We start from the raw sequence: 23,231 nt of genomic DNA, 5'->3' as shown, positions 1-23,231 counted from the left end.
TCTCTACGTGCCGGCTTTCGCGAGCTCGCTCTTCCTTCAGCATCTGTTGACAACATTCTCTTTCCAAATGGCCCGCGTGTAAAAACACGGCGCGCCTTGAAGCTCGTTCTTCGTTTTCTCGAAGAAACTACACTAAGAGAGCGACTATAGCTCTCTAAACATCATTTTAGCACAAGAAAATTCTCTATTTCATGCAAAATTAACCTACAGCCCTCAATTCCGAGCGCTCGCTCTCCCATTGGCCCGCACACGCGCCCCTCAGCCAATCAGCTATCTCGCGTCCCTTGAATGCTGGATTTCGGCATATAGCTGGACGCCCCCACTCCAGCTGTTTGGTGCTATGTGTCGTGCGCGCGTGATGGACCATCGATCGCCCAGATCAACACGCGCGTGCGACCTGTATATATGTATATTTAATCTAGTTATCGTGCGCGTGTGACGTAGCAGTGGTCGCTCAGAGCTCCACGCGCGTGCGTGTTGTACATATGTATATTTTATTCATTGTAGATATGTAAATAGTCGCATTGAAAGTGTACCCCTCCCCCTGTCCTTTCTACTGTCCCCTCACCACTTTTCTTTCACTTCTACGCTCTGCCTGCTATCCTTTATTTCGCTGCCCCAGCTCAGGTGCTTCCTGTCGCGATAGGAGATGCCGGGACAGCAAATATTCTTTTATCTTCCGTATCAAATGCACAATAAATAATCACTTACTACTACTACTACATATTTTCCGAATGCTGGAAACCGCCCGGTTTCGAGGAGATCCCTGGAGGCGCGCGTAGCGAGCGGTTGTTTACGGTGTCGCTCCGCGCTAGCTCGGTTATTTCACCACGTGGTCATCACTCCTGATGCCCTAATTGAGCCCCCGCTATTAATTATAGCAATAGCCGCGCTGCCGGCGCCGCACGGCGCTTAGGGGGCTTGCAACATGGAGCCCCCTCGATTTCTCCACGCGAGTCGATCGCAGCGAAGCTCCGAGCACGTGCCACCCCCGCGATCCTATAGTCTTAACGCCAGGCCATGCACTGTTAGTGCCCTGCAGGATTTACTCATCGCGATGGAGCGGGCGACGCAAGAGGTGCAGCTTTCATCATCTCAGGCTGCTGCCTCGACGGCCTGGACGCCGCTGCCACCGAGAGTGTGGCCGCAGCCACCTTGTGTTCGCGACAGCGAGCACGCTACTCATAAGGAGGCCGCTGACCTGCCTGCTACCGCGACGAGCGCCCGGGGCCTCGAGGCAGACACCGCGAGAGGACCCGCAGACCTGGCGTTCGAGGCGATGGACGAGACCTCACACAGGAAGCGGGTCCGATCGCCGTCTCCCCCACCACGACGCAGCGCGGACGGCATGCAGGGCGCTGATGATGCAAGCCTGGAAGGCACAGCCAAGCGCACGCATTCCTCACATTCCTCGGACCACGTGGAAGCGGCCGTTGACATCGAGCGTCGAGCGGCCCAGGCGCGAGATTCCTCTCCCGCGGCGGCGCTTTCCCCCTCGCAGGTGCCACTCTCCCAGCCAGCTGTCACCGGAACCGGATGGCGCGAATCGGCGGCGGCGCCACCAGCGGGGCCCGCATCGTCTGCTAGCCCGGTTTCGTCTGCTAGCAGCAAGCACGCGCCGCCTCCCAGCTCGTCTCAACCCGTGGCTCCACAGCAGCGGGACCTGATCCCGTGGCGAATCCAGTCCACCAAGGCGCAGAGACGACGCAGGGCGGCCCTGGCTCGAGCCGCGGCTGCTGTGGAGCTGCCTGCGAGCCTGGTGGGCACGGTGCTGTTCCGGCCAGCTGACCGAGGGGCTGCCTTCACGAAACACCAGGGCTGGGAGCTAGCAGAGGAGATCGGGCCCCGACCTGGCGTCCTGGCGGTCCGGGTCAATACCCGGCGCAATGTGGTGGCCGTGGACGCGGGGAGCAGCGATGCTTTCCAGGCCCTGCTAGCCACCACGGTCATCAGGGGCGTCCAGGTCCGCGCTCGAGAGCCCTCCCCTCGAAACCAGTGCGCGGGCCTCGTGTTTGGCGTGGACGAGCGGAAGACGGCGGAGGAGCTGCTCGCGGCATCTGAATCATCAGTGCCGATGACGTTGGCGTCGCTGTCTGGTGGCACGCTCACCATCAGATTCGCGGCGCCGACGCCACCGGCGTTTGTATCTATTTACAGACGCCGCCTCGCTGTCCGGCCCTGCCGCCCGCGGCCCCTGCAGTGCGCGAAGTGCGCGAGCCTGGCGCACGCAACCGGGGCCTGCCGGGCTCCCTCACGCTGCACACGCTGTGGCGGCCCGCACGAGACCGGGGCTTGCACCACCAAGAAGCCTCGGTGCATCAACTGCGGGGGAGCTCCAGGGTTGCCAGATTGGGCTATTAATAGCCAAATTGGGCTACTTTTTGCCCGAGTTGGCGTCAGAAATTTCGTTTTGGCTATGTGGCTACTTTTGGGCTACATCTTTTTCATGCGTGAAAAAAAAAGTTAAAGTAGATATAATGTGCTCTGTTACAATTACACACTGACAGAAATAAAAGGCATAATGGAATCAAAATGCAGGCTATAACAGGTTAAAGAAATTGAGCGCGTCTGCAACAAAATGACAATTTGTAAACGCTGTGTTCGAAAAAACTTATGTGTTTCAGACGGTCAAGGATCATGGCCTTTCGATTTATTTTATAAAAAGTGGCCACTACGTAAAAGTTGCCCCCGGAAACACTTCACGGCCTATAGCATTCCACTTAATCCGCGAACTAGCGCCACCCGCGCGCGCGCGCCACCGAACAGACTGTTGCCATCTGCACATGCGAGCGTTCTCCCATTGACGGTGCACCACGGGTGACCTTGGCGCCAGAATAGAAGGAAAACACTAAGAGAACTTAAGTCTCCCTACGTGGTGCGAATGCGTAAGCATTACATGCTACTGTTTCGCTACGTGGTCTAGTGGTTTGTGCGTCCGCTTCGGCTGCGGTAGGTGGCAGGTTGGATACCCACCGCCAGGCATGCTGTTTTCTTGTAATGCTTATTCTGGTTCTGCGGACACATTCTGCTCAAGATACGCACGAGGCAAGTAATGCTTACGAATTAATAAGGTCTTTTTCTGTTTCTTCTTATTCTCGTGGTGGACACAGCAAGCGCGCCACTCGCAAGAGCCTACGCTTTTTCTGCAGCCTCAAGCGGCACACGTGCAGCCCTCGAGATTCATTGCGAGCGACGCGAGAGCGCCGTGTCCGTTGCGTAATCTGCATGCACTCATGCGGAGCCATATAGCCATCCTTCGGCGCGGCGCGGAACCCACGAAGGCGGCGGAAGTTACTGGCATGACTTGACATTAGATCCGTCGCTACGAGAACTTTCATAATGGGCAAGTGGGCGATGTACCTCCGGAACTACAAAAAGAAATGCAAAAAGGAGCCGGAATTCAAGGGTAATATGCTTTTCTCATTATTGTGAACGTGCTGTTAGACTGAAGATGAAATCGACACGGAATATCATTTAATGGCCTATATCCTTGATTTATTCTGAGCTCATGCATATCGTAGAATGTAGCTTCAAGAAGGCGCATGCCAGATGCTTTGAGGTGACACTCTCAGTGAGAACCTTCCTCTTAAAGCATAAAATTGAAATGTGAGGCTGCGTAAGTATGCAGTAAGGTACTTTCACTGTCGATGTGTCTAATCTGCGCGCGAACATTTAAAAGGTGAAATACTCTTAAACTAGAGCTGCGATCGCGTTATATAGCGCCGCCGTTCTTTTCCGCGTGCAGACTGGCTGTCGTCACCCGCCTCAGGTGATATGGCCTACTGCCGCGCCTGCAAAGTGGAACTGTGGCCCATCTTTAGGACCTGGTTAGCGCACCTGGTTAGCCGCACTGGTTAGCGCGCATGACGGGTGCGAAACGTAACAACGGAAAGAACACGCCGTGCGCACCCCCTCATACATTATGTGCGGGAAAGAAATCTAATGTGTAAATATTCTTGCCGAAAATTAAATCAATATGCTTAAGAAATGTCGTCCCAAAAACAAGTATTTTTGGCTACTTTTGGGCTACGCTTAAATCTCTTTTTTGGCTACGTTTGGGCTACTAAGGAGGCCAATTTGGCTACCCGAGGTCGGAACCATCTGGCAACCCTGGGGAGCTCACGCGGCCACGGACCCTGCGTGTCCGCACTGGCAGCGTGAACGCCATGTGGCCACCTTGCTGGCCACATCAGAGGCGCCCCTCTCCAGGCGTGCGGTTCGGGCCGTGGTGCAAGCTGAGACAGCCCCGCGAGCATCACAACACCAGCAGTCGAGGGAGCAGCGCGCGCCGCGCCCTCTCTCGTACGCGCAGGCAGTCCTCGGAGGCGAGCAGCAGCAGCAGCGCCACCGGTCCAGCCAGCGGCCGCGCCGCCAACTAAGCCAGCAGACGACAACCGGCTCGGCGGAGGAGAGGCGCGGTACCCTGGCCCCGCAGCGAGCTGCGCCGGGCGGATCAGCTGATTCACGGGACCAGCTGATTCTGCAGCTACAGCACGCGCTGCGCGCGATAAGCGCCCTGTTTCCCGAGGGCAGCGACGGACAACGGGCCTGCTTAGAAGCCGCGGGTGCCCCCGCACGGATAGGCCAGCATCATGGCTAGTCGCCGGGCTCCCCCCCGTATCCCATCCATCCTGCAGTGGAATGTACGCTCTCTTGCGGCGCGGTACCCTGAGTTGCGAGTCCGCATCGCGGAGGATGCACCTGAGGTTATCGCGTTGCAAGAGACGTACACTCGTTTCCTAGAGGGGGGGCCGCAGATGCGACTTTTATTTATTTATTTATTTATTTATTGAACCTCACAGGCCCGAACGGGCATTGTGTGAGGGGGGTTACAGTATCAAAAAGGATTTCAGCAACAAGAAGCAAACACTGGGTATATAAGTATCAAAACAGAACATAATTCACAAGAACTAACATAAAACTAAATCGTACCTACACAGCACAATACTTGTAGGTGCATACATACATATACACAGAAAAATAAGGCTAACATGGTAACACATGTACGTTGTACAAAATAACACATGTACTTAGCGCTAGCAGTATAAGTTTAACACATGTTCACGGAATGACGCAGGGTTAGGTAACGATGCAATTGCATCAGGAAGATCATTCCAGAGTGAAATGGCACGAGGAAGTGCAGATGAATTGAACGCTTTTGTACGGCCGAAAATGCGAGAAAAACTAAGATGATTATGCAAGCGTCGAGACGTGCGCAGTGGATTGCTGAGTGGCAGAGGTGATGGTCTATCTGTGTACACGTACTTGTGTATCAAGCATAGAAGCGCGACTTGGCGGCGTTTTTCTAAGGGCGGGAGATCATGTTCTTTTTTCATTTCAGACACACTTGATTGGCGGGCATAATTGTTAGAAATAAATCTGGCAGCTCTGTTTTGTATCAATTCTAATTTTAAGTTCAGATAGTTTTGATGTGGTGACCATAACGGAGATGCATATTCAATCTGGGGGCGAACGTAAGTCACGTAAGCTAACTTGCGAACATGCGCAGGCGCATTTTTTAGGTTGCGGCGGAGATAACCAAGGGAGCGAGATGCTTTAGCACAGATGGAAGTGATATGCTCGGTCCATGAGAGGTGCGGTGCCTGGATATATTGGATATCACTCTCCAACAACGTGCGAGGAACCCACCTGTGCTGCAGTGCCGTGTTGTGACCGTGATCATCGCCCCGGGAAATCGCGGTGCGCGATTTACGTGCGCAGTGACGTTTTGCATACACTCGTCGGTTCGGCGGCGGCGACAACCGATGCCCAGGAGTGCGTGGTGGTGACAGTGCGCGTCGGTGGTGTTGACACGTCGGTGGCCTGTGTTTATGTGCGCCCAGCTGTCGCGTGGAACGCGCTGTGTTTTCGTGCGGTTTCCTCGTGCTGTGCCCCGCGTCAGATCATCTGTGGTGATTTTAACGCTCATCACAGTGCGTGGGGCAGTGTGCGACATTCCGCGCGAGGAGACGATCGACCTGCACGACGCAGCAACGCAGCTGGGACTCACCCCCTTGAACACCGGCGAGCCCACCTTTCGACGACGCGGAACACCCGGCTCCTGCATCGACGTTGCCTTCGCATCCAGAGGGATAGAGGCGACATGGCGTCGATCACCATCACTCTGGGGCTCAGATCATTACTCCATCCTAATTGAACCCACTGCTATGGAGGCCCGCGCCAAAAGAAGCTACTCCATAGTCAACTGGAGCGCGTTCAGGCAGGCGGTCGATGAAGCGGCCGTCACTGGAGCCGACTTCTAATCGAGTCTGGTTCGAAGCGCCCTAGCAGCCACCAGACGAGCAGAGGTGCGGGCAGGACAACCTACACCTGATATCAAGCTGCTCGGTCTGCGCGAGAAACGCGACCGCGCAGAAAACAGGGCGCGACGAACCGACCGAGCGGCCGATTGGACTGTTTACAACCGCCTGGACGCAGCGGCGCGGCGCCACTCTCACAAACTGTATCGTCGGCAGTGGGCTTCGCTATGCCAAAGGATGGAGGAAGACACCAGCTCGCGGAGGCTATTCGATATGCTGCGACGAATAACGAAGCAACAGGTGAACCCTCAGCCTTTGGCCGCACTTGCCATCTCAAGCGGCCTCAGCTATGAACAGCTGGCAGAGAGGTTCGCCGATCGCTTCGCGCCGCCCAGCCTCACGAACGACGCGAGCTCAGATTCATCTGAGAGCCCTCGAAGCGATGCCAGCCTCTTCCCCGTCACCTCAGATGGCCCCTATGATGCGCCTTTCAGCGCGGCGGAACTGAACAATGCGCTCGCGCGATGCCGCCGTCGCTCCGCGCCTGGGCCGGACGGGGTGACTTATCAGATGTTACGCAACCTGGATGCGGAGCAACGACAGGTCCTCCTGCAGCAGATCAACTTGGTGTGGGAACGCGGAGAACTCCCGGAGGATTGGCGCACCGCGGTCGTCTGTCCCATCCGAAAGCCAGGTCGCCCACCCACGGAGCTGAGTGGATATCGTCCAGTGGCTTTAACATCGGCGGCAGGTAAGCTCATGGAGCACATGGCATTGCAGCGTTTGAACGAGCGGGCCGCGGCGGCCGATTTGTTTGACGAGCGGCAGACGGGTTTCCGCGGAATGCGGTGCACGGCTGATTCCATCTCGGACGTTGTCACCGCCCTCGAGCACGCCAGAGTGGCGGGCCAGGTAGCGCTGCTGCTGCTACTGGACGTGTCGGGAGCGTTTGACAACGTTCACCGCGCACCGATTCTAGCGCTGCTTGAAGCGGCCGGCGTGTGCGGACGTCTTTTGCGATATGTTCGCGGCTTCCTGAGCGGTCGTACCATGCGCGTGAGAGTGGGGGGGAAACTCTCCGAGCCTCGTCCGGTGGATCTGGGCGTGCCGCAGGGCTCTGTTTTGTCACCATTCCTGTTTAATGTGGCCATGTCGGTGGTGCCGGGCTCCCTTCCCACGGGCGCCCGACACCGCGTGTTCATGTCCATATATGCAGATGACATTGCTCTGTGGTGCCTGGGACCACCGGGCGAGGCGCTCCGCGTGCGGGGATGCCTTCAGGGGGCCCTGACCGCAATCGACGCCTGCTTACGCGGTCTCGGACTGTCGCTGAGTGCGGCCAAATCGGTAGCCATGGCCTGCGTTTCGCGCTCGCGTGCGCGCCCAACGCCACTGTCACTGGACCGGACCCCCATTCCTTGGCGAAAAACGGTGCGGTACCTAGGCTTGGACATCGACCAGCGCCTTTCCTTCCGCCCCGCGGCGACCAAGGCCTGTTTGCAGATGAAGAGGATCACCGCCGCCGTTCACAAGCTCACCGCTCGAGGCCAGGGCATCTCCCAGCAAGCCGCGCTGCGTCTATATAACGCCGCAGCCTTGGGGGCGATGCTGTATGCATTGCCGCTCGTCTCGGTGCGCAAGCCATGTTGGAAGAAACCGGAGCTACAACATAGGAAGTCCCTGCGCGTGTGCCTCGGTCTACCGCGCACTTCACAGTGCGCCGCAACGCTAGCCGAGGCAGGAGCGTGGCCACTTCAGCTCCAGGCCGCGCGCAGGGCTCTCAATCACATCGATCGGCTTCACCGCGCACCAGACGGCGGCTCGCTGCTACAACGCTTGCGCACGCGCCCTCGTTCACGCATGGGTGCGGCGTTGCTCGAGTACGAGACCCTCACCAACGGCTCGCCCCCTTACGACACCTGTGTGCCCAGGCCGGCTGCCACGGAGATACAGCGAGAAATCGTCGGCATCGCGGGAAAGCGGAGCACACCCCTCTGTGCTGTGCAGCAGCTAACCAGGGCCGTCATGCACGAGGAACTACAGGACCATCTCCTCGTGTTTACAGACGGCTCAGTGGTTCGTGACAGCTGCTCGCTCGCAGCAGCCGCCACCATCCCTGCCCTGCGACTGCACAGCCAACAGCACACAAACTATCTGGGTTCTTCCACCACGGCGGAGCTGGTGGGACTCCAGCTCGGGTTGGAACTCGTGCTCACCATCGTCCCTCCGCCGCCCAAGTGTGCTGTTTTGTGCGACTCCCGCGCCGCCCTCAGCCGGCTGCAGAACATCGGCCGTGGTACCCCGTTAGTGCGCGCAATTCGAGCGTGCCTTGCGCAACTGGCACAGTTAGTTATATTGATTTTTATGGCGCAAAAGCAACTGAGGCTATGCTGCGCCAAACACAAGGTTAGAGTTTTTGTTAATGGTGAAGCTTTTCAAAAATACTTAGAGTTTGTTTAAAACGTTGGCTTCCTTGAGAAACCTAAAAATACAGTTAGTTATATTGATTTTTTATGGCGCAAAAGCAACTGAGGCTATGCTGCGCCAAACACAAGGTTAGAGTTTTTGTTAATGGTGAAGCTTTTTAAAAAATACTTAGAGTTTGTTTAAAACGTTGGCTTCCTTGAGAAACCTAAAAATACATGAAATGTCAACCAGTGCTCGATTACCTAAGAGTAGCATGGGGTGTAATGGGATGCTTTCCCTGTAAAATGTTGTGAAATATTTCTTTCTTAGTTCTTCTAGTTTTATGCATGAAATTAAAATGTGGTTCACTGTGAGTTCACCACCACACATTTCACAGAGAGGTTTGTTTTGTTTGGCTAGCAGAAAGTTGTGCGTGAGGTGGGTGTGTCCAATGCGGAGCCGACATAAAATAACTTCGGTAAAACGTTCTTGATGCCTACATGATTGCCATTCCCCTAAAATTGGTTTCACAGAATGTAATTTGTTGTTTACGTGATCTTGCCATGCGGCCTGCCACTTATTTCTGAGTTTACTGTTGATAAACTTTAAGCAATCCCTGTGCGGTATGCTCACTTGTTTTATTTGGCCATTCCGGGCTTGTGCAGCGCATAAATCTGCTTTTTCATTACCTACGATTCCAACATGGCTAGGAACCCAGCAGAATTTAATGTTATGTTTTTTTTTGTGATTTTAACAATGTTATGTATGTATGTATGATGTTACCTATTATGGGTTCAGCAGCATTTCTGGAGTGCAGTGCTTTGAGCATACTCAGGGAATCGGTGTAAATGATGCTATTTTTGATATTCTCTCTTACTATTTTTTCCACAGCTACAAAGATGGCATAACACTCAGCAGTAAAAACCGATGCGAATTCTGGTAGTCGCATTATCTGTTTGTTTTTTCCCTGGATTACTGCACTTCCAACGTGACTTTCTGTTTTTGAGCCATCGGTATAAAATTCAATGTAAGTGTCATACTTTTCTTGTAGTGCAAATAATTCCTGTAATATGTACTCATTTGGCGTTTGCTTTTTATCTAAATGTGTCATTGTGAGGTCACATACTGAAGGCAGGCTGTACAATGGTGGTAAATATTCATTCCTTTGTGCAATATTCGGTAGGGCATCTAGTACTGTTAGCTCTTCACATTTATCCTCAAAGCGCAGCAGTAATGGTCTGATAGAATGTGGTTTGTTAATGAATAATCTTTTAGATGGGCACTTGGTGACAACTGGATGACAGAGATGTTTCGGAAGAGAACGGATTTTTAAGACATATGAGCATGTAAGGGCGATTCTTCGATCCTCAAGAGCGGCTTCATTAGTTTCAACGTAAAGGCTAACTACTGGTGATGTTCTGTATGCTCCAGATGATAGGCGCAGACCGAGATTATGAATGGGGTCTAATCTTTTTAAGTAGGATGCTCTTGCCGAACCATATACTATGCACCCGTAGTCCAGCTTGGAGCGCACCAGAGAGCGATATATTTGTAAAAGGCTTGCTCTATCGGACCCCCACCGCTTCCGTGAGAGAACTTTTAAGATATTGAGGACTTGAGAAGCTTTCTTTTTAAGGTTGTTAATGTGTGGTAGAAATGTGAGTTTCTTGTCGAAAGTTAGGCCTAAAAATTTGTGTTCTTGTTTAATTGGTAGCGCAGTGTGATTCAGGTATAGACTGGGATCGACCTGTAGGCCTCGTCGCAATGAGAAAAGAACAGCTACTGTTTTTTGAGGAGAAAATTTAAACCCATTTATGTCTGCCCAAGCACCTAGTTTATTTAGTGTGATTTGTATTTGTGTCTCACAGGTTGATATGCTAGAGGACGTGCATGCTATTTGTAGGTCATCTACATAGACTGAATACATTATGGACTTGGGTATTACTTTAGCTAAGGAATTCATTTTTACTATGAAGAGTGTCGTGCTTAGAATGCACCCCTGGGGTACGCCGTTCTCTTGGGTGAAAGTCATGGAGAGAGTTGCTCCTAGGCGGACTCGGAATGTGCGGTTAGCCAGGAAGTCGTTCAAGCAGTTCAACATCCTGCCGCGGATACCTAGCTCTGCTAGGTCACGGAGGATGCCGAACTTCCACGTAGTATCGTAGGCCTTCTCCAAGTCGAAGAAGACCCCAATACAGTGCTGCTTGTGGATGAACGCCTCCCGGATGGTGTTTTCTAGACGGACAAGGTGATCTGTGGTCGAGCATGCTTTTTTGAACCCACATTGGTGTGTATCTAATAGTTGCCGAGATTCAAGTATGTTATGTTATGTTATGTTAGGTTTAATGGCACATAGGCAGCTAAGGCCATCATGCGCCAAACACAAGGTATAATAATTTCTGTGCGATTTAATAAAAATGTGAAAAGGTGACCAGTGGTGTAAAGGGCCTAAAAATTTACCTATCTACTAATAACAGAGAAAAAGAGATTTAAGAATTGCTAAAGGTAAAAGCTTTAAAAAGGTCAGGTAGCCTCAGCAGCCATCCTTGGCTGGGCGAGGATGTCGAGGAACCCGACCAATCAAATAAAAGCCTCAGCCCCTTCTTCACGAGTGAGGAAATGGCTGAGGGACATCATGTGAAGCTGTGGGTCATGATTTATATTTTGTTGAGAAAACCTGCTTCAGTTAAAAACTTAAAAACACAAGATATGTCCACAATTGCATTATCGCCTATGAGTAGCGCTGGGTGGAAAGGAATGGTTTGCGTGTAGAACAGAGAAAAGCACTTCTTCCTTAGTTCTTCGAGTTTAGAACATGAAAATAAAATGTGGTTAACTGTAAGTTCACCTCCACATGCACAAACTGGCTTATCTTGTTTCGTGAGCAGAAAGTTGTGTGTAAGGTGCGTGTGACCTATACGGAGACGGCAGATAATCACTTCTTTGAAACGTTCTTGGTGTACACATGACTTCCATTCTCCTAAAACAGGTTTTACCAAATGTAGTTTATTGTTTATTTCACTATTCCAAGCAGATTGCCATTTTTGCCTTGCTTTAAGATTTACTAAGTTTATGCAGTCTCGATGCGGCACATTTACATTTTTTGTTTGCTTGTCACGTGCTTGGGCAGCGCATAAATCTGCTCTCTCATTGCCTTCTATTCCTACATGACTCGGGACCCAACATAGTTTTATGTTGTGTCCTTTAGCTGTGGATGTTACTATGTTGTGTATGATGTCACCGAGTAGAGGAGTGATAGCATTTCGAGAGTGGAGAGCTGTAAGCACACTTAAGGAGTCTGTATAAATGATACCGTTCTTGACATTCTCGTTTACTATTTTTTCTATGGCAACATATACGGCGTAACATTCGGCAGTGAAAACAGATGCACACTGCGGAAGTCTTACTGTTTCCTCCCAATTCCCTCGTACTACCGCGCTTCCTACATATTTATCTGTTTTTGAACCATCAGTATAAAATTCTGAAAAGCTACTGTATTTTTCTTTCAGTGCAAGAAATTCTTGTATGATATGCTGTTGTGGAGTTTTCTTTTTACGGAACTGTGTAAGTGTGAAGTCGCAGATTACAGGAAAATTGTACCATGGAGGTAGTGGGTCTCGTCTTCGGGCAACGTCAGGTAGTGTGTCCTGCATATCGAGATTTTGGCACATCTCTTCAAAACGCAAGAGCAGTGGCCTGGTAGCTTGAGGTTTGTTTGCAAATATTATTCTAGAAGGACATTTTGTTACAACCGGATAGCAGATGTGTTTTGGTAGTGACCGTACTTTAAGGACATATGCACACGTTAGAGTGGTTCTTCTAATTTCTAGTGAGGGTTCATTTGTTTCTACATAGAGGCTTACTATGGGGGATGTCCTGTATGCACCGCATGAGAGGCGCAAGCCTGAGTTATGTACTGAATCTAATTTTTTTAGGTAAGATGGTCTTGCTGAGCCGTACACAATGCACCCATAATCCAAGGATGAACGTACCAACGAGCGATATATGTGCAGAAGACATGTTCTATCAGACCCCCAATGTTTCCTTGAGAGTACTTTGAGTATGTTTAAAGATTGCGAGGCTTTCTTTTTTAGTGTGTTTATGTGCGGTAGGAATGTAAGTCTTTTGTCGAATGTTATGCCTAAAAATTTATGTTCTCCTTTTACTGGCAGTATAGTTCTGTTCAAATTTAGGGTAGGGTCATTCTGCAAGCCTCTTTTTAGTGAGAAAAGAATCGCTACTGTTTTCTGTGGGGAAAACTTAAAACCATTTCTATCTGCCCATATCACTAGTCTGTTTAATGTTAGTTGTATTTGCCTCTCACAGGTTGATAAGCTGGAGGATGTACATGCAATCTGAAGGTCATCGACATAGACTGAATACATAATGGACTTTGGAATGAAGTTTGCTAGCGAATTCATTTTTATGACGAAGAGTGTAGTGCTTAGAATGCATCCTTGCGGTACTCCATTTTCTTGAATGAAGTTCCTCGAAAGTGTTGAACCCAGGCGTACCTGAAATGAACGGTCGGACAGAAAATCTTTCAGGCAGTTCAGCATCCTTCCACGGATACCTAGATCTGCTAGGTCGCGGAGAATGCCAAACCTCCAGGTAGTGTCGTAAGCTTTTTCCATATCAAAGAAGACTGCCAAACAGTGTTGTTTATGAATGAAAGCTTCTCGTACTGTGTTTTCAAGGCGGACAAGATGGTCAGTTGTTGAGTGCGCTTTTTTAAATCCACATTGGTGGACGTCCAGAAGTTCACGGGATTCGAGGATGAACATTAATCTAGTATTCAATACGCTTTCAAAACATTTTGCAAGACAACTTGTGAGTGCTATAGGCCTGTAACTATCAGGGGAGGTTGATGGTTTTCCATGTTTCAGGAGAGGGACAATTATTGCTTTTTTCCAGGTGTCCGGTATTTTCCTGATACCCATATTTTATTAAAAAATCTTAAAAGTGCCTCTATGGCAGGTTCCGAGAGATGAGCTAGCATTTCATAATGTATTTCGTCTGGGCCGGGTGCAGTCATTTTACCGGCGGACAGTACTTTATGGATTTCCTGAAGAGTAATTGGGTTATTGTAAGGCTCCTTGGTACTGCTGTTAGTTGGGAGTCTTTGTTTTTCGGCTGTGTTCTTATACTTTAAGAATGACTGTGTATAATGCGAGGAACTGGAAATTGTAGAGAAATGTTCTCCTAGTATGTCTGCTTGTTCACCGATGCTTGTTTGGGTACCAGGGGGTGTCAGAAAAGGAATTGTGAATGGGGAGAAGCTGCCATTTAGTTTACGAACTTGCTCCCACATTTTTTTGGAAGTGATTGTACTATTTATGGATGATATATAATTCTGCCAGGAAGTTTTCTCAGCAGCGCGACGTACGTGACGTGATTTTGCTCTCGCCTTTTTAAAATTGATAAGGTTTTCTTGTGTTGGGTACCGTCGAAAAATTCCCCAGGCTTTATTTTGTTTCTTTTTAGCTTCTTTACATTCTTTTGTATACCAGAACTTGTGGTTTTGTCTTACCACTCCCGAGGACTGAGGAATCGCTAGGCGCGCAGCAGCTATGATACAGGTTGTGAAGATTTCATTCAGTTCGTCAACGCTAAGGCTATCGGAGTATATATTATCCAGGCTGGCCTTTTCTCGAAAGAGTGACCAGTCGGCTAAGTGTAGTTTCCAACGGCGAGGTTTACTTTGGATGATTAAAGGTGACGATGGTATGCTGATAATTACTGGCAAATGGTCACTTCCATAAGGGTTGTCCAGGACTTCCCATTTAAAAACTGTAAAAACCAGGGTGTCGAACCGGAATTTTTTCGGGTTCGGTTCAGGTTCGGGTTCACACCTTTCGGGTTCAGTTCCGGGTTCGGCTCCGGAGCGACATTCCGTTCCGGTTCGAACCGCTCCGGATAGCGTCGAACCGGTTCAAACGGGTTCAAACGGGTTCAGGCTATAAAAAATTCTGAACGTACGTTTTTATTCAACCATGTTTTGCTGTTTACTTTTCTTTGTGATATCAGCATATAAAACAGCACTGCAAAATTTGCTCACTGCGAGATGTTTTACTGTCCGCGGCAAAAAGATCTAAATTTACGCAAGAGCCGCGAAATCTAATGAACTCAGAATTAGTGTACACCGGCTATGTATACTAGACTCTCTGATGAGATACATAAAAAGAAAAGCTGACGGATTTTTCATCTACAAAACATTTCAGCTTCAGCAGTTTCGGAGTCCCCGTCAGGCAGGTATATACAGCCAAGACATCTTTCTGTCACCACAAAAGCGGCTTGCCAGTCACCTTCCCACTCTGGTACACTTGCAGCATATATCTAGAGAGTTTACCAGAAATATTTTATTTTCATCACCTGCTCTACATTGCCTTTGTAACTCGCATTATTTGTCTCGACCACCTATAGCTCAGTTTCTTCAAAAACACAGCAAATCGTGGCTTGTGGCTTGTAGCTTGTAGCTTGTACAGTGTAAAATTAAGATTTTGGCCTATGCTGATGGCGTCTCTGTCTCTTGCTCTGATGAAAAGAGTATGATAAAAAAGCAGGCTTGCATTGGCTGGGGGCACTTCGTGTCTGTACGGACACAAACTTGCGACGTCTTCGATGCGACGTTGCGTTTCGATGCGATGCGACGTTGCAATTGGTGCATTGCAAGAGGAGGACCGTAAATTCGTAGGGTTGTTGTTACTTTTCTGGGGCGCTTTCAATGGGAGCCCAAGCGAGGACAGAATTTCATACTACCTTGATACAGTATGATGAGTCTTTGGTGCAGTTTTTGTCCACTAACCTGTTTCATGATTTTTATTTTTCGAAACCGAAAACCATCGCTTCCTGGCAGCTGTGCTTATTAGGTGAATAAGTGATCATCTGTCTTTTATGTACATAGTCGCGACGGAATTCTGTGCTGACACACTCAATTTCCTAAATATTCGCTTTTCCTTAGAATACCTGTACGGCTTCTCCAGAAGGCAGCTGACAAAAGCTCTGATCGCTCATTACTTCTTCTACGTGCAGCTTTACCTAGCCTTTCTTGACGGCCTTATATTTTTTTTAATTATTTGGTACCTGCATCGCCTTTCAGCATTACAGCAGGGGGGCACTTTCACATTCAAAAAAACAAAAAATCATGCACTTAACGCGTGAAAAAAAACATCCTTAGGTAGAACATTAACAATATGTGGCGGCAAAGCATTCCATTCGCGAACTGTTCGCAGAAAAAAAACGAATAACGGAGTACGTCACCTTTAAAAGGAAATTCATGAAGCTTTAAATTGTGGTCCCTTCACTTCGAGACATAGAAAGGCGGCTTCAAATATTTGATCCGTCTATGCCAGTCTTGGAATAGAAAATATTATGCAAAAATTTTAATCTCAGATTTCTTCTTCGAGTTTTAAGTTCTGGCCACTGAAGATTCCTTTTGCTTTCCGAGATACTGAGTGTCCTGGAATAGTTTCCAAGTACAAAGCGGACTGCCCTATTTTGAATTTTTTCCAATTTGTCAATAAGTTCTTGTGTGTGCGGGTCCCAGCACACTGATGCATATTCGAGTACTGTGCGGACGCGAGTAAAATATAGCTGTTCTTTTAAATGCTGTGGAAGGTGGCTGAAATTTCTTCTTAACAAACCTAACATACCAGCAGCTTTCTTTACGACGTAATTAACATGCTTTGACCACCTCAGGTCAGCAGTAAGATAAACGCCTAAGTATTTAAAATTCTGTTCTTTTTTCAAGGCCGCATGGTTTATAGTGTAGATATAAGCAGGGTAGGAGCGCTTCCTCGAAAAGGTGACGTGTACACACTTTTTAGTATTCAAAGTCATGTCCCAATTATTACACCACAAGGCTATCTTATCTAAGTCGTCTTGCAGGCTTTGCACATCAAGTGAACAATCTATAATTCTGTAAATCACGCAGTCGTCTGCGAACATTCTGAACGAAGAAGTAACATCAGCATTAATATCATTTATATACAACAAAAAAAGAAGTGGCCCCAGAACAGAGCCCCGGGGGACGCCTGAAGTGACAGAACCATAGTTCGAGGAGCGACCACCAACAACTACACACTGCTGCCGTAGGGATAGGTATTCAGAGATCCATACAATGACTCTTTCATTCAAATTGTAGCTGCGTAATTTAGAGTCAAGGAGATCATGCGCAACAACATCAAATGCCTTGTGGAAGTCCAAAAAAATGCAATCAATAACTTTCTGTTTATCAATAGCAACTGCGATATCATAAGTCAACTCAACCAACTGTGTAGAGCAAGACAAACCTTGGCGAAATCCGTGCTGAGCAGGGTTAAGTAAATTATGTTTAACGAGGTGCGACATGTGTGGGGATACACATGAATCCCCTGCCCCATTGTAACGGCCGCGCGTAATTATCACGCGATGCTATGCGCGCGCCGGTCGGGAGGTTTTGCGAGGGAGGGCACTCTCGCCACCCCCGCTTCCTTTCGCTCCCAGCCGCGGAGACTTTCCCTCTTTCCCCTCTTACAACGGAGAGACCTCCTCTCCACAGCCCGGGAGGAGACGCGATTCTCCCGAGGTTCGCTGGTCTTCTGGCGGGAGCCGTGCACACGCACGGATCGGAGATCTGCCACGGAGACCGCTGCCCTTATCGCCCGGCCACCGTGTGTGACTTGACCGCCGCGGGCCGTGAGCGAGGAACCACGCGAGGTGAGCGGAACCTACTTCCCCCACATTTTTGCGTGCGTTCTGCCCTTTGTGTTTTCCACCCCCGTACGCGAGCGGAACATCCTCGCTCGTTACGGCGGTTGTATTGTTGCTGCTGCACTGTATTGCTCGGGAGCAATAAACGCTCCTCCGAGTAGCATACTCGTGTTTGTCCCCTCTGGCCCGAACCCGCCGTGGTTGCGACCTACCGCACCGCGGGTTGGGGGTCACAGCTCTGACTGCTAGGGCTGGCACGCTGGTGCTAGAGAGCGACAACTGCTTCTAGCCCTTTGAGCGTTACTACAAGAATAGACCCCCATATTCTTGGCGCCCAACGTGGGGCCAGAGGTGTGACAAACCGAGTGTCTGTGTGAGCGACTGCCGACACACAGACTAGCCATGGCGGCGAGCGGGATTGACATCCAGTCCCTGCTGTGGTTGTCCAATACGGCTTCTCAGCAGCAACATCTTGGCACGGCAGTAACAACTACTGCAGGTGTATTTCCAGAGGCTGACGCTAGCCCCTGCGATCTTATATCGTTTGAGCCGAGCGGTGATTCACACGACACACCGGCTCAGACGAGCGGCGACGCTAGGCACTTCTCGCCAAGCGCTATTCCGCCAGGTAGGGAGAGCATGGCGCGACACGTGCAATCTTGCTCATCCCACCTGGGCCCTCAGCCAGAACTACCTGGCCAGGCCCAAGAGGCTGTGTTGCGCAATGCCTTGCGCCTCATAGAGAGCCTCACGGGTATCGTGCAGAACAACCTGCAAACACCCGCTCCAGCGGCGAGTCCGAGGCTAAGGGTGGACCTTCCCAGCTACGGTGGCTACCATGATCTTGTCAGTGCCAACGAGTACCTTGAGCGCATGCTGACCTACCAGCAGGCGACAGGGCTTTCCGATGGCGAGATTCTGGCGCGTGTCGTGCCAATCTCACTGACTGATCAGGCTGCCCGCTGGTTCCGCCTTACTGGCTATCGGTCTCGCACAATGGAGGAGTTCCGAGCGAGGTTTCGCGAGGAGTTCTTGCCCGCAGATTACGACCGTCGTCTGCGGCGCGAGTTGGAGCTGCGTACTCAGCATCCGGACGAATCGTTGCTTGAGTACGTGAGGGTGATGGACGAACTCTATCGTTTTGCAGACCCCTCAGCTTCGAACGGCGAGAAGGTAGAGCGTGTCACGCGACAAGCGCACCCTACCTTCGCAGCCTACCTACGAGGCGTACCGTTCAGGGACTTGGACGAACTCGCCTCGGCAGCCAAGCGCATACAGGCGGACATACTCGCCTCCCGCGCGTATCGGCCACCCCCGCCAGCGTCGCAGGCACTTGAGCCGCGATGCGCCTGGAACGGAGACACTTTTCGAAACCGTTCCCGGGGAGCCGAAATGGTTGCATTCAGTGACGGGCAACTGAGAAACGGTTGGGAACTGTCAGACCGAGCTCTCGACCCGTACACGTATGCTATGCGGTCAGCACACGCTGCGCGTGGCCAAGGTATGCAGAATCGGGACCGACATACCGACCCGAGGACGCTAGACCAAAGGGCAACTGCGACGGTAGGCCCGGCAGGGAGGAACGGTCAGCCGGCGGGAAGCGACAACTGCCCCGCCCGGCAATGGCCGAATACCCTCTGCTACCGGTGCAACCAACGAGGGCACTACGCCCGGGAGTGCAGACGCCCCGTGAACCGAGAGCACGCGCTTTCGGGAAACGAACGCGGCCGCCGGTGAGCAACGCTTCGCAACCGGCGGCGTCAACAGCGGTGCTCAGTGAGTCACACGAACTCCTAGCCCCGCTGGCTTGTCGTTTGGAACCACCCAGCGACACGCCAGTACCGCTTATTGAGCTTACAGTGGCACAACGTAAGTTCATGGCATTGCTAGACACAGGAGCAAGCGCATCCCTGTTTGGCGACGAGGTATGTGAGCATCTCCGTCGGAACGGACTCCGACTGCGAGCGAGCAACCTCACGTTCCGATTAGCCAGCGGCACTGCACACGCGAGCGGTGCCGCGCGGCTTGTGGTGCGGTGGGAGAAAAGAGTGAGGCGCCAGCGCTTCGCTCACCTCCCCGGCCTGTCGGTTCCAATTATTCTTGGTAGAGACTTCCTCGCCAAGACGGGCATTGTTATTGACGTCTGCAACGGAGGATATAGGGAGCGAGCATGTGGCACCCTGAAACCTTTCGTTCAACCCCAAAAAGCGTCGAGAGCACATTCGCTTTCCGATGCTTCGCGCGCAGACGTACGCAACGATCGCCCGAAAAAGAGCCTCGAAACGCCTTCGGCTCGGCTGAACAACCAGCCTGTCGACCGCGTCGAGAGGAAAAGCGCGGAAGGGAACCTCCCTCCTCCCGCGCGACCCCCTGTCCCCCCTGCGGTTGCACTCTGTGCCGCGGCGGCATGCAGGCCTCCCCACCCGCTGCTGGACAACTCAGACAGCTTGTCGGGGGAGGAAAAAGCGCGTTTGTCTCTGCTCCTAAACGAGTACGACGCCGTATTCACGGAGCGGCCTGGCTGCACTACGCTGGTTAGGCACAAAATTGAGACAGGCGACGCTGTTCCATGGAAGTGCAATCCTCGGCCAGTCAGCTTGGCTAAGAGGAAAGCGCTCGATAACGCACTGGACGAGCTTCTCGATACAGGCGTTGTGGAACGATCAAACAGCCCCTGGGGGTTTCCAGTGGTGCTGGTGCCTAAAAAGGATGGAACAACCCGCCTTTGTGTGGACTATCGACGCCTGAACGAGGTGACACGGAAGGACGCATACCCACTTCCGAGCATTCCCTCGATAGTGTCCAATGTTGGTGGAGCAAAGTACTTCACTACGCTCGATGCTAGCAGAGGATACTTTCAGGTGGAGATGACCCCCAGTGATCGGGAGAAAACTGCCTTCACTTGTCACAGGGGACTTTTCCAGTTTACCCGAATGCCGTTCGGCCTGGTCGGCGCGCCCGCGACGTACCAGCGTCTGATGGACCGTGTCCTAGGCGATGCAAGGTGGCACCACGCTCTTGCTTACCTGGATGACATTGTCGTGTATTCGGAAACCTTTGATGAGCACTTACGCCATCTCAGGGATGTACTGGAAAGGCTGAGGTCTGCGGGAATCACTCTGAACCCGAACAAGACCCAGATAGCGGCGACCCGAATAACACTGTTGGGGTTTACGCTAGACAAAGGACGCCTTCTGCCGTGCGAAGACAAGCTGCGGGCTATTTTGCAGTTCCCGTCGCCGGCAGATATAGGCGGACTCAGACGCTTTCTGGGGCTGGCGAACTTTTATCGACAGTTTATCCCAGATTGCGCAGCTCTGCAAGCCCCCTTAACAGCGCTGTTAAGGAAAGGTGTGAAGTGGCATTGGGGACCCGAGCAAGAGGCGGCACTACGCCATCTCACTTGCGCGCTCGCGGAAACCACAGAGCTAAGGCTGCCTGACCTGAACAGGGAATTTGTGATCCACACGGACGCTTGTGACCTGGGCTTAGGAGCAGTCCTGCTTCAAGAGCACGGAGGTAGCCTGAGACCGGTGGCGTTCGCCAGCCGCTCATTAACTCCCGCAGAGAGAAACTATTCCGTGACAGAAAAAGAATGTCTCGCGATTATCTTCGCTCTGCGGAAGTTCGACTACTATGTCGATGGAGTCGCTTTCGTGATTGAGACTGATCACATGGCACTCACTTGGCTGAGACGCCTAGGCGAGCCGTCCGGACGCCTAGCGCGATGGGCGCTACTCCTCCAGCGTTACGACTTTACCGTGCGCTACAGGAGGGGCAAGAACAACGTGGTGGCGGACGCACTTTCGCGCGCGCCCGTTGACGGCTTGGGAAGTAACAACACTGCCCATTCCGCCGCGCCCGACAGCCAGAGCAGCGCGACTGCCGCGCAGCTCACACAACGCCCCGAGGGAAGGGACACCCCGCCTTCCCAGGGCGAAAGCGTAAACCACTTTGAAGGCATCAGTTCAGTGGTGAGCGTTTTCAGCAGAAGGGAGCTATTGGAGGCACAGCGGGAGGATCCATTTTGTCGAAAAGTGTTCGACGGGCTCAGGGAGCCGGGCGGCGCGGCCGCGGCGCACATGGAGGCAACTGGTATTGTTGTCCGTGCGGGGCGCTCGAACACAGCTGGTAATGCTGTGAGCGCGATGGATTCCTATCTGCTCGACTCCGATGGCATCCTGCTGAGATACATCCCCTCCGAGAAGGATACACACGAGTCCTTCAAGGTGGTGATTCCACGCACGTTGAGAGGAGCACTTTTACGCTACTTTCATGACACGTGCATCGCTGGGCATGCGAGTGGCCCTAAGACTTACCTCAAGTTGTGCCGCCTCGCTACCTGGCCTGGCATGAAGCGGGATGCGATACGCTACGCCCGCTCGTGCGACGTGTGCCAAAGGGTCAAGCCACGTGGTGGACGCCCACCTGGGCTCATGCAGCCGATCAATAGCCAGGGTCCTTGGCAAATTGCGGCTTGTGACGTCATGGGACCTTACCCCAGGACTCCGAGTGGAAACCAATATCTGCTCGTTGTCACAGACCATTTCAGCAAATGGGTGGAACTGTTCCCACTTCGAAAGCTGACGGCACGCGTAATCATGGGGAAGCTGATCGAGGTGTTCACGCGATTCGGCTACCCCGGGCAGTTGATAACGGACAATGCATCGTACTTCACTGCCAAACTTTTCGTGGACTCCTGTGCGGCCCTTGGCATTAAGCACAGGAGAACAACCACGTACCACGCCCAGGCGAATCCCACGGAACGCGTGAACCGCAACATCAAGCACATGCTCGTTGCATTTGCGGAGACGCACATCGACTGGGACACCTGTCTCCCCGAGATTGGGTTTGCTCTCAGGTCGACCGTGAACCGCTCGACTGGGTACACACCTGCCGCTCTCAACCTTGGCAGGGAGCTGCCGAACCCGTTAGAACTTACTCTACAGGTTCGCAGCGACAACCCGATTGCTTGGTCGGCACGCGCCGACTATGCGACCGGGCTGCGCGCGAGGATGACGGAGGCTTTGGACAAAGCACGCCGGAATCTGAGCACTGCTCGGGCCCAGCAGAAAGCGCAGTATGACCGCTCTCACCGGGAAGTTCACTACAAATCGGGTGACCTGGTGTTGAGGCGCAGTCACGTTCTGAGCGATGCCAGTAAGCGGTTTTCTGCTTCTCTGGCGCCGAAATGGACGGGACCATATGTAGTTCGGGAGAAACTTTCCTCTCTCGTCTACAGGCTGGCGGACTTGACGCTAAGACCGACCAGCGGGCCAGTGCATGTCTGTGATCTCAAACCCTACTTTGACAGAGGGAACGAGTGGCCTGTGGAGAACACCCTCCCCCGCCAGCAGGCAGCCGCACCGAGAGGCAAGGCTCGACAACAGAGCCCGGCTAGCTCAGTCGGTAGAGCATGAGACTCTTAATCTCAGGGTCGTGGGTTCGGGCCCCACGTTGGGCGCCAAGAATATGGGGGTCTATTCTTGTAGTAACGCTCAAAGGGCTAGAAGCAGTTGTCGCTCTCTAGCACCAGCGTGCCAGCCCTAGCAGTCAGAGCTGTGACCCCCAACCCGCGGTGCGGTAGGTCGCAACCACGGCGGGTTCGGGCCAGAGGGGACAAACACGAGTATGCTACTCGGAGGAGCGTTTATTGCTCCCGAGCAATACAGTGCAGCAGCAACAATACAACCGCCGTAACGAGCGAGGATGTTCCGCTCGCGTACGGGGGTGGAAAACACAAAGGGCAGAACGCACGCAAAAATGTGGGGGAAGTAGGTTCCGCTCACCTCGCGTGGTTCCTCGCTCACGGCCCGCGGCGGTCAAGTCACACACGGTGGCCGGGCGATAAGGGCAGCGGTCTCCGTGGCAGAT

General features: G+C 52.0%; 3 protein-coding genes and 1 non-coding gene across 4 annotated transcripts in view; all 4 read left to right on the top strand.

Moving 5' to 3' along the window:
• Positions 1-774: 774 nt before the first annotated feature.
• LOC149338389 (uncharacterized) lies at positions 775-2,557 on the top strand. Its single transcript, XM_089550311.1, has one exon. The coding sequence runs from the start codon at positions 929-931 to the stop codon at positions 2,465-2,467; it is 1,539 nt and encodes a 512-aa protein (XP_089406437.1). The 5' UTR covers positions 775-928; the 3' UTR covers positions 2,468-2,557.
• Positions 2,558-7,502: 4,945 nt separating this feature from the next.
• LOC149338386 (uncharacterized) overlaps positions 7,503-23,231 on the top strand; it is a 28,592-nt gene continuing 12,863 nt past the window's right edge. The window contains exon 1 of the mRNA XM_089547635.1: positions 7,503-8,584. Coding sequence (XP_089403761.1) covers positions 7,614-8,584 — 971 coding nt within the window. The 5' untranslated portion in view covers positions 7,503-7,613. The remainder of the gene's footprint in view (positions 8,585-23,231) is intronic.
• LOC149338388 (uncharacterized) lies at positions 17,997-19,245 on the top strand. Its single transcript, XM_089549990.1, has one exon. The coding sequence runs from the start codon at positions 17,997-17,999 to the stop codon at positions 19,092-19,094; it is 1,098 nt and encodes a 365-aa protein (XP_089406116.1). The 3' UTR covers positions 19,095-19,245.
• Positions 22,749-22,821, top strand: TRNAK-CUU (transfer RNA lysine (anticodon CUU)). Its single transcript has one exon. It is a non-coding gene; the product is annotated as a tRNA-Lys (tRNA).

This window comes from Amblyomma mixtum, chromosome 6, assembly GCF_055824585.1.
Source record: "Amblyomma mixtum isolate Tamu chromosome 6, ASM5582458v1, whole genome shotgun sequence".
Lineage (NCBI taxonomy): Eukaryota > Metazoa > Arthropoda > Arachnida > Ixodida > Ixodidae > Amblyomma > Amblyomma mixtum.
The sequence above is the reverse complement of the archived record's forward strand: the minus strand, read 5'-3'. Positions and strand labels throughout refer to the sequence as shown.